At 49.9% G+C, this 10,573-nt stretch overlaps 1 protein-coding gene across 1 annotated transcript in view; it reads right to left on the reverse strand.

Moving 5' to 3' along the window:
* Positions 1–1,073: 1,073 nt before the first annotated feature.
* The window catches only part of ANKFY1 (ankyrin repeat and FYVE domain containing 1), a 118,640-nt gene continuing 109,140 nt past the window's right edge, over positions 1,074–10,573 (reverse strand). Inside the window, exons 21-25 of the mRNA XM_006167603.2 lie at positions 10,285–10,375; positions 9,888–10,012; positions 7,326–7,472; positions 5,970–6,060; positions 1,074–5,086 (exon numbers count right to left, since the gene is read on the reverse strand). Of these exons, the coding sequence (XP_006167665.1) occupies positions 4,954–5,086; positions 5,970–6,060; positions 7,326–7,472; positions 9,888–10,012; positions 10,285–10,375 (587 nt within the window). The 3' untranslated portion in view covers positions 1,074–4,953. The remainder of the gene's footprint in view (positions 5,087–5,969; positions 6,061–7,325; positions 7,473–9,887; positions 10,013–10,284; positions 10,376–10,573) is intronic.

Genomic DNA, 10,573 nt, shown 5'->3' on the forward strand with positions numbered 1-10,573 from the left:
TTTTTTTTTTTTTTTTGTTTGTTTTTTTAAGAATTATTACTCACCAGAGAGACTTCAATATTATTTTTCAGTTTGCTACAGGGCATGTGCACTCACCAGAGAGAGAGGGAAAGTGAGAAAGCAAGCCACCAGGTCCAGGGCTCTAACCCTGGTCAGTCATATGGGAGTCCAACACCCTAACCACCATGCCACCTGCTGGCCCTGATTTTTTTATTTCCTTTTAAGTTTTTGCCATAGGGTATGTGGGCTCACTGGAGAGAGCCAGAGAGAGACAAAGAGGGAAAGTGAGACTCTCTCCTCTATTCTCCTTTTGAAATTTTTGGCACCCATGCACACATGCCTGGTGTGATTTTTCAAGCCAAGTCTGGGACTTGAACTGCGGTTGACCATTTGGGAATTTAGCACTTTAACCACCATGCCCCCTGCTGGCCCCTAGCTCACTGGATTTTAATTTGCAAGTCCCTAAGCACTCCTTAGTATCAAGGAAGTCTCCAATGGCAGTCTTCCCTTCAAAGCTGTACCAGGAGGATGCAAACCACAGGTAATGGAGTCCTCTTGAGTTACTCCTAAACAGTGCAGTCAGAGAGGGAAATTCTCAGGGTCCTTTGGAGAATTTCAGTGGGGGCAAGTGACTGAGACAGGGCATGTGTGATCACATACATCATCATGAGCTGAAGTCTGGGCTGAGACGTGCACACTAAATTTAGGCAGCTGAAAATTATGCCTATAATAGCTGCTTTTGGGGGGCCAGCAGGTGGCGTGGTGGTGAAAGCACTGGACTCCCACATGGACCAGTGCAGTTTGAGTTCTGGACCCAGCAGCTTGAAAATCAATCCAGGCCTGGGTGCATACATTCCTCAGATCCTGCAGGACCGCAGTGTGGCCAGCACCCATGAAGGAGTAGGGGTGACCTCCTCACTGTCTCTTTTCTCTGGCCAGCACATGTGCCCTATGGCAAAAACCTAAAAGAAAAAAAGCTGCTTTTTGACTGCTATCAACGGTATGCTTCTGAAAATTGAAATTCAAACATTCTTAGAGTGCAGCCGTTAAATAAATCTGTTCGCATGTCAGGATGTTTTGAAATTTGTTTTTAATGCTTATTGGTACTTCTGCATGAGAAGTAACTACACATTGAAGTTCCCACTGTGCACTATTTTACCTCATTTTATTATAAGGAATTGTTACAGAAAATGCAAATATCAGTATTTGAAAAATACATTCCATTACATGGACTCCAACGAAACAATGCTGATAAGCGCCATGGTCCGGTATGATGCCCTCCTCCCACACTGAGCTCCCCGAACGGTCTGGAAGCCAAGGTCATCCACTCGAATGTGTGCCTGCAGCTTCTGCACAGCTGCTGCCCTCCCCTACATCACAAAGGGACATCAAGGTAACAGCCTCCTCCGCACATCTGCCGCAAGGGGCAAGTCACTAAGTCAAGCAGGCTCGCCTCAAAACTCCCCAGCTACAGGAAACCCACACTGGCAGTTACAGGAAGTTAGTATTTATGCCACACACAAAAAGAACCGTACAGGCAATGATCTTCCCGATAGTCTTTAAGGCATCTATAACTCCTGGGAATTTGCGTGTGTAGTCTGCATCTTGTCACCGATGAGCTCTTCACTCAGTTACTTCCACAAAGTGAGAACGCGGCTTCCAGATCCCTTTGGCAGGTCGCTTCCCATTTGCTTCCTGCTCTCCCTGCTGGGAACCGGGAGCTTGGGCGCATCAGGTAGTTCTCCTGGGGCTTGTCCTGAGGGACGAAAGCACGTCTGCCATAGAAACATTACATTTACTTGTTGGTGCCACTGTCACCTGCAGCGTTGGTTTGCCTTTTGGGTCTGAGCATCACATCGTTCAGAAGTGTCTTTCTCTCCGGATTAAAAAAACCTAGCTGGAAGTCAAGGCTCTCTCCCTCCCCAGACTGTCCCTCCACTCCGCTCCGCGCCTTGGACTTGGACGAGATTAGTGCAGTAATGGGCGGTACCACAGGCGGGGCCACTGAGCTCCACGGCCCCATTCAGGGAGAGCGGTGAGGAAGCTGAACGGGGTCAGAAATGACTCAGGGCTCTGAGGTAGAGGACTAAAGGTCACATGGACCCCACTCCTTGGAGAGAATGTGGCAAGTGAACTGAGCAGTCTCAACTAAGCCGGTGGACGGGGTGGACGGGGTGGACGGTGTACAGGCACAGAACTCCAAATGGAACACATTCTAACACATCATTCGGTGAGACAGCACTAAAAAGATAACTGAAAATTCCGAAGTCCTAAGTGTAGGCACTTACGTTTGTGGGAAGTTTCTGTTAGAGGATCATAGCAAATTAGTTTAAGCCATCTGAATTATATATAGCACGTAGTTTGTACCTTCCTCTTAAAAAAATGACTGTTAAGAATACGCTGTATCAGAAATCTGGTCGTGACCAAGAGGCAGTTAAAAGCTAATTCGGCACAACAGTGTGGACTGATGCACAAATTATCTTTCAGTAAAGTTTATTCTTCCTGCTCTACTCATTCGCAGTTGGCAACTTTCTGAATGAATAAAATTACGCCTTTGTTATTAGTACTTAAGCTACTGATTAAAATCGAACAAGGACAGCTAGGCAGTTTTGCAGGCAAGTCCTGACAGCTTAGAGAACGCAGAGGGGCTCCTGGCCAGGGAGCGCCACCACCCACGGACCGAGCGCAGCCAGCCCAGGGAGCACCAGCGTGGTCAGGGAGACTTCCGAGACTGTGCCACGTTACTTTCTCCAGCCACGTGAATGCACTGAGGCCAGTGTGGAACTCAAACTGAAGCCCCAGTCCACAGCTGGTCAGTACCATTACTGTCCCTGGGCTCTGTGAAAACACAGAAGTGTCAACCAACACATTTTAAACATGATCTTAAACTTTTAAGTGCAATTATGGGCAAGATTGTGACTGAAATCTGTACGGCAGGGCAAGGGCGGAACAAGCAGCCACGTCCCCGACTAAATCGCCGTCTTCCCCTCTCCACACCAGCAGAACAGCACGTGTATCCTGACCACCTCAACTCCTATCTGAACCATGATCATCTTACTTCCTAACTAAAGACTCAAGCTACCTAACTAAGCCCTACTTCCTTGTGGCCCTTTTTGGGCGACAGAAAATAGAAACTGACCACATGCCTCAATTTTTCCATAAAAATTCTATATGAGATATGTCATAGACTCAGGGACGGGGAGATTCTTCTAATTAATTTTCTTTTAAACATTGTGCACAAGCTCATATTAACATAGAAAGCATATATATCTTATAAATCACAGAAATATTAAAAAAAAAAGTAGCACTCTGGTTTATCAGCTCATTTTACACACATTTAGGCAAAAGAAAGTATAAATCTACAGCAACATAGAGGACATACCACTATCCAAAAAAGAAACAAATAAAAAAAGAACAGTCTGTTGCAAAAAAAATATATTTAGTCCCTTTTACACATATGTTCATACTTCGTTAATGCAAAAAAATGTAGTGGTTATTACGTGTCTGAAAAAAATCAGTATGTTCGGTTGAGACTGTTAATCTCTGAGTATAATTGTGTAACATATATTGTTCATCTCAGAGTTTTTGTGTTTTTTTTAAAAGCAGTGGTGGAATTTTTTAATTAAATGTGCATAAAAAATAAAAAAAAAAATAAAAAAAAAACCAACTGGCCAAACCTTCAAAAGAAAAGAAGCTTCACACCTCAGGGTTAATATATGTACTAGCAGCGAGAAGTTCTGGCGGCCTCATTCGGCACACAGCCACAGTCTTCCAAAACAGCTGCTTGAGGCTGGCCAGGGCCTTTGGCTGCTGGCCCCCATGGGGCAGGGCGAGCTGCACAGAACCGGGGCCAGCCGCGCTCACAGCATGCCCAGGGAAGGTTTCAGCAAGAAGCATTCAAGTCAAGTGTGTCAAGGAAATGGGACCGGCCAGCCAGAGGCTGGAAATGCCCCTGGGCTGAAGCGTCATCAATTCCCCTTCTATCACTTGGCCTGTCTGACTCCCTTGCTCCTGACACCCTGAAGGAGCTTTTCCTTTAAGATTAGTGTGAGCTGAGGTCCAGTCAAAGCTGATCACTGGAATCACTGATGCAAGGATGTGGAAGGGCATTTCTGAATATGGATGTCTAAACTGGAATCACCAACGACGCAGCTATATAAAAGTGCAGCACAATAAAAGTGCATTTCCTCTACCACTCCAGTGGCTGAGTGACTGAGGACTCCACAGACAGGACGCAGCAAGACGAGAGAACGAGACGGCTGCTAGGAGGTGTCAAGCTGCCATCCTGCACTCCTGACATCTCGGTAGCAGGGACACTGGTAAAGCTTTCAGTTGTTAAGGCCACAATTGTTCAGCTCTCATCTTTGAACCCTGTTTAGAAATATTTCACCTTTTTAAAAGGGTATATAGCTCACTAAAAATACAGCTTCGCTCTAAAAAAAAAAACCACAACCAAATAAACTTCAGGGCAAGAGGATCCTATTATCTTTATGAAAACACTGCAGAAAAGTCCGCAGCCACTTACCCTAGAGTAAGGCCGGCTCTCGTTAAGCAGCCAGCCACCTGCTCTGTTAGGCTCTGCCTTCTACATCAGCCTGGCAGGAAGACGTCGTGAACGCTCTGAGATGGACACTAAGCTACTGAAAGGGAAAATGGTTTTCAACGTGTCCTTGTATGTTGCTAGCAGAATGGGGTCTAATTCCTATCACATTTACCATTCAGGCTAAAAGGCCTGGTCCGATTAGTGAGACATCTAGAAACCAATCACAGTCTGACACACCGACAAGCACACAAGCGTGTGAGGTGGGCTCTCACACCGTGGTCCTTAACTGCTGCAGGCTATTGCTGCAGGAAGACGACCGCCAGCTCCTGCTCTGGGTTGGGCCAGGCTGGTGAGCAGAGCAGCTGCTGGGGAGGGGACCAGGGACATTCCTAGACTCTCCTGGGGGCTCACTAAGAGACTCCGCCCAGAGTCAGTACATCGAAGCAAATGTTGCAAACTCGCACAGGATTGCTCAGGTCAAACTTTATAATAGGGATCTCCTTGGTCGAGCATTTGTGGCAGAGAAGACGTCCGCAGTGGCGGCTGTGGAAGCAAAGAAAGTAAATGTGAGAGTGGTGAAGAGCAATGGCTTCCCAGCTCGTGAAGGCAGCCACGGGAGCACCCTGCAGACATGCCAGCCTGTCAACTCTGCCAGCCGCCGGCCAAATCACAGCGATCCACGTCTAACTTTCAGTCCACGAAAACAAAATTCCAGCCAATTAAATTAAAGTGACATCAAAGGGGCTTGCCTTTTTTTTTTTTTTTAAGATCAAGATTAAGAGCAGCTCGATGCTAGGAGAATTGTCTGACTCTCATTTTTTAGGCTTTTGTCATAGTGTGAGCACTTGCTGGAGAGACAGGGAGAAACAGGAAATGTGTGAAATCACCCCCCCCCCCCCGGCAGATGGCTATGCCACAATGCCCTCTCTTCTATTCTCTTGAGATTTTAGGCATGCAAGCACACGCGCCACCTGGCATGATTTCCAAGCTGCTGGGTCTGGGACTCGAACTGTGGTTACCAAGTGGGAATCCAGCACCTTAACCATGACACCACCTGCAAGTCCCAAAACTGTCTCATTTTAATGGAGTGCTTCCTCAGTTCTTTGTCAAGGAGCCTGACCCAAGCATGCTGAGGGCAGAACTCATCCTGGCTTTGCTGCAAGCAGGAAGCCCAGGAAGGGGCTCAGCACAGGCCTGAGACCTGTGTACCGCAGCGCCAGCAGGAAAACCTCTTGTCTGGGCACTCCTACTTTCTGTGTCAGCACTCAGTGGAACCCCCAGGTGTGCTCAGTGTTGCCTCACAGCATTGGTCACACTGGAGTGGAGGGCCTTGGCAAGGTCACGGCTTTCCCATGGAGAAGGATGGAAGCACAGAGACCTGCAGATGTCCCCTCCATCCTCTGATGTGTGATGATGGGGATCTTACCAGTGATGCTTGCGAGTTGTGACCCCGAACTTGGCAGTGCACTCGTAGCAGTTGGAGCCGTCGCACCACGGGGGCTCCTTGGACAGCATATCTGTAACACGCAGAAGACTGGTTTCTGTCACACAGGGCCTGCACAGCCAATACTCGGGGATCAGGAAACAGGGGAATGGACCAGGAGACAGCCACGCATGCAGTGATGGGGCACCAAGGGACGGTGCCTTCAATGGGTGGGGACTGCTGCAAAGAGAGCGGACAGCACCTGCCGGGTGGACTGCGGAGGACACTGTGCTGGGGAGAACCGCTCAGTGTCGGGAAGCCCATGGAGTCAGGGAGGGCTGGATGGAAAGCATGGGGGATAGGGCAAAGGCCTGTGCACAGCAAGAGGCTGGCTGGGGCCAGTCCTCATGGAGCATGGAGGAGACCAAGACAGGAGCAGCCGAGCAGGCAACATCTAAGACCCGGTGATGGAACGGAACTGCAGGATGTGAGGGGATGGGGGACAGGGACAAGACAAAGGCGATCCCACGACTCTGGGTGGAGTGAGTGCATCCTTGGTGGGACCAGCAGAGAGGGTCCTGAGGGAAAGGACTCGGAAACAGGGTTCTGCGTTCACATCCAGGTTGGGAAATAATGGGAGTCTCACGTAGGCCACAGCCACACTCCCCAGCACTCACTCAGGCTGACTGGATGCCGGGCACCACCCTCACCTCCGACGGGCCAGCACTGCGATGGCACCTGTCCGGAGTGCTCAGGAGGCCTGGCACAGGGCTTCAAGGCTGGCTCTGCCACGACCAGCTGTGTGGCCTTCAGAAGTCACCTTCACTAGGATCACACTACTCCCAAGTATACCTGAACCCGTTTCTCTGCCTGCCCGTGTTCACCGTGGTGGCAGCACGGCACAGGCGCAGATGCTCGGGTCACTCCAGCCATCCCCACCACCCCAAGAGGGAGGAGTAAAGACTCGCACATATGAAATCAAAGAGCAAAGAGCTCTCTCCACAGAAGGGAGAGTCCATGGGGACTGAAGCAGGAGGCCATTTGAATCAGCCAGAGGAGGGCGGGTATGCAGCTAGCCAGCCAGGGGGACATGGAAAGCGTGGCCTGCTGACAGCTTGTGGATTTCTGGAAGGTTCAGTGTGAGTGGGAAACTAACGGCCCCAAGGTGGAGCACTCTGAAAAGACACTGCTAACAGTGACCTTCCCCCACACTGCCCAAGGGCCCCTCATCCCATGCGCAGACAGTCCTGCACGGTCCCTAGAAATGACCAGTTCAGCCTAGGAGGGAGTCGTCATGGACACAAAGGGAATGGGCATGGTAACTGGGCTTCCCTGAGGAGCAAAAAGGAGGCCACTCACCTAACAGTCTAAACAGAAGTTGCTTGGTGGCGACCTGGTAGTTGAAAATGTTCACTCCCTGGTTGTTATTCACGCCGAGACGAGCTCCCGATCGGACGATGGCACGGCACAAGTTGGCATTCCCTTTCATGTAAGCTAAGAGGAGCACTGGAAAACAAACCACAGGAGTACTTCCCACCTGGCCCAGCCTGGCACTTCCAGAGGGTGGGCAGAGGACAGCCAAGGACAGGACGCTTGTTAGCCAAGTCCCCATCAACACACGGGGTCCTGAGGCCCTGCTGTGGCCGCTATGGAGCATCTGCAGCATCTGCTCAGACGGGAACCGAGATTCTAGAGCAGCTGCCATTCCGAGCCACATTCCTGCCTACGTAGAGCTTTGGCTACAAAACAACGGAGGCAGGGACCCCACGCTGAAGAGCAAATACCCTGCTGTCTCGGCTCACAAGTCAACGCACTCCGTGGCCTGGTGGTTAGGGCAGCTGGATCTCCTGTGGCTGACCCTGCAGTTTGAGACCTGGACCCGGTTTGCCTTGAGAAACATGCCAGATGCACGTGAGTGCATGCCCCGAATCCCAACAGGATAGAGAAATGGAGGAGAAGGGTCAGTGTCCCATTCTCTGTTGAGGAGGTAGGGGAGTGCTCTCTCTCCGTCTCTCTCTGCCTCTCCATAGTGAGCACCAGTGTCTTAGAGCAAAACACACACACACAATTCTGTTGTCTCTGGCATAAAACACTGGCCTGCATAAAAGACAGACATCTTTTCATACGCTATAACTAGATCGAAAGACCTGTGAGTTGTCTTTACACATGGAGAAAAAAATCAGCACAGGAACAAGCTCCAGAAAGTCCTCCAACCCCACGCGGCCGGCCACTCCTCCTTGAGCTGTAGGCCCAGTGGGAAGCCAGGCTGCAGCAAGGCCATCCTGCTGGCCTTCCTACTAACAATCACAGCAAAGGGCAGTTCCCCTTCGCTTACCTCTCCCAGAGACATTCTTCAAATAAAGATGAAGGTTATTTTTCTTGTCACCGTCACTTCAATTCTTTAAATAAAGATGAAGGTTATTTTTCTTGTCACCAAGTAAGAAACAAGCATAGCGAAGTTAGAAAATGTATCCAGTCACCCTGCAGGGTGAGGGAGCCAGGCATGTGAGCCCAGGTCTCTGGAAGCCTGACGTGAAGCCCTCCCTGAGCACACGTTCCATCCAGTCACTTGCTCCCAGGGGCTGACTCCTCTGAGGCTAAGGCCCTTCACTCCCAGCTTCAAAAACACAGTCATATTTCAAGGCCAACATCTATTTCCATGACCAAGAATGGGTGACGAGCTATTTGACCCCACAGTCAGGTTCAGAGCACCCCGTGGTCACTGCACGGCTGCCAAAGGCCACGCAGCTTTGTCTGTCTGGCGTGAGGGTGAATGAACAGGAATGCAGCACAGTTGCTCAGAGAGCCCTGGACTAGGACTGTTTCTTTTGTTTGTTTGATTTTAAATTTTGCTGGAGGTCATGTACAGTTACCAGACAGAGAGACAGACAGAGAGGTGAGAAAGCACCCCCCCCCGGGATATGGTGATGGAGCTATCCCTTCTCCTCCATGTCTCCCCCCTTTTGGGATTCTGGGCACATACGCACACACACCCGGCATGTTCCTCAAGCTACCAGGACTCCGACCGCACAGTCGGCCACGTGGGATCCAGCCGCCTTACGCGCCAGGCCACAGATCCGGTGAATCTCTGCTCCTGATCTGGAAAACGAGAACACGACTATGTGTGCTACTTCCCTTATGGGCCGTTGTGGGTATTCAACAAGAAAACGATTGTGGAGCGAGTCCATGAAAGCTGTGAAAGCTACGCAAATGAACACTGTGACTGCGGGGCGAGAGCGAGCCACAGAGCGGCCTGTATCGGAATGTAACGTGGCACTTTTTCAAAGCTTATCAACATACACTGTGGCACATTTCCTCTTTCAGAAGACCCTTACGAGGTGCTTATATTTGATTTCTCCTCTAGAATTTGGGAGCCTGGGTAGGGTCCTGGTTGGATGGAGTTAAAGGTAGATGAGGGCAATAAAAACGGGGGTTGGTTGGAGGGCCTGGCCTGTTTGGAACATGGGTAAGGCCTAGGAGCAAGAAATGCATTTCAGGTGTGGTTGTAGTAAAATCAGACACCCCAGGGACCAGCAGTTGGTGTCATGGTTTCATCACTGGACTCCCATGTAGCTGACCGTGGTTTGAGTCCCTGACCCAGAGACTTAAAACTTACTCTGGGCACCTGTGCGTGCGTGCCCAAAATCCTGAGAGAATGGAAGAGAAGGGATTACAGCATGCCCATCCCTCCGGGGGTGATTTCTTGCTTTCTGTCTGTCTCTCCGGTGAGCGCATGCGCCCTATAGCAAAAATCTCTCTCTCTAAATAAGAGTTTCCAAATTCCACAACAGAGATCTGTGACAGATGATCCAAGAGGCCAGCCAAAACGCACCGAGCTGAATGCCCCTGGACAAAGACACGTGCATCTGAGCTGTTGTTCTTCCAGAAAGCTAGGCATGCCAGTGAGACCACATTACATACCCGTGTTTCCTTCTGCGTCTGGTTTGTCCAGAGGGTACTCAGGCATGCACTCCAGGAAGAGATCAAAGATGGCTGCCGCGTTCTCTTTGCCATACTGTCCGAGAATGTGCAGGGGCGACTGGCCTCTGATGAGACAAGTTGGAAAAATTAGTTATGTCTGTCAAGGCCATCATACACAAAAGAAAGAATTTTCTGAAGTCTGTGATGCTGAATAAATCTAAAGGACATATAACAGATCACAGAATTTTTCTTAAAAGTGTTTCTTACAAAACCAAAACTACCTAGGGTACCAAAAGCGGGTCAGTGCTGTAGCAGTCCGTTCTGCAGTGTGCACTCGGGGACGATGGGAGGCTGGTGACAGCAGCCCCGGTCTGTGCCCTACACCAGACTCACTCACCTCAAATTAAAGGCTTCGGCGTCCACGGTGCACTCCGTCAGGAGAACGCGGATGTTGTTGAGCCGGCCGTGCATGACAGCGAGATGCAGAGCTGGGGAGGAAAGAATCTTACTGGGTAGGCCCAAAAGCACATACAGACAAATCTCAACTCCTCATCCTCATAAACCTCCTTCTAAATGAGATTCAGTCGGAGCCGTGACTGTCCACCCACGGCCATCTTTTTTTGGAGAGGTTTTTTTTTTTTTTTTTTTTTTACTTGGGGCGGTGGTGTTCGCGACATCGACAGGGA

This window comes from Tupaia chinensis, unplaced genomic scaffold (assembly GCF_000334495.1).
Source record: "Tupaia chinensis unplaced genomic scaffold, TupChi_1.0 Scaffold144899_1, whole genome shotgun sequence".
NCBI classification, from domain to species: domain Eukaryota; kingdom Metazoa; phylum Chordata; class Mammalia; order Scandentia; family Tupaiidae; genus Tupaia; species Tupaia belangeri.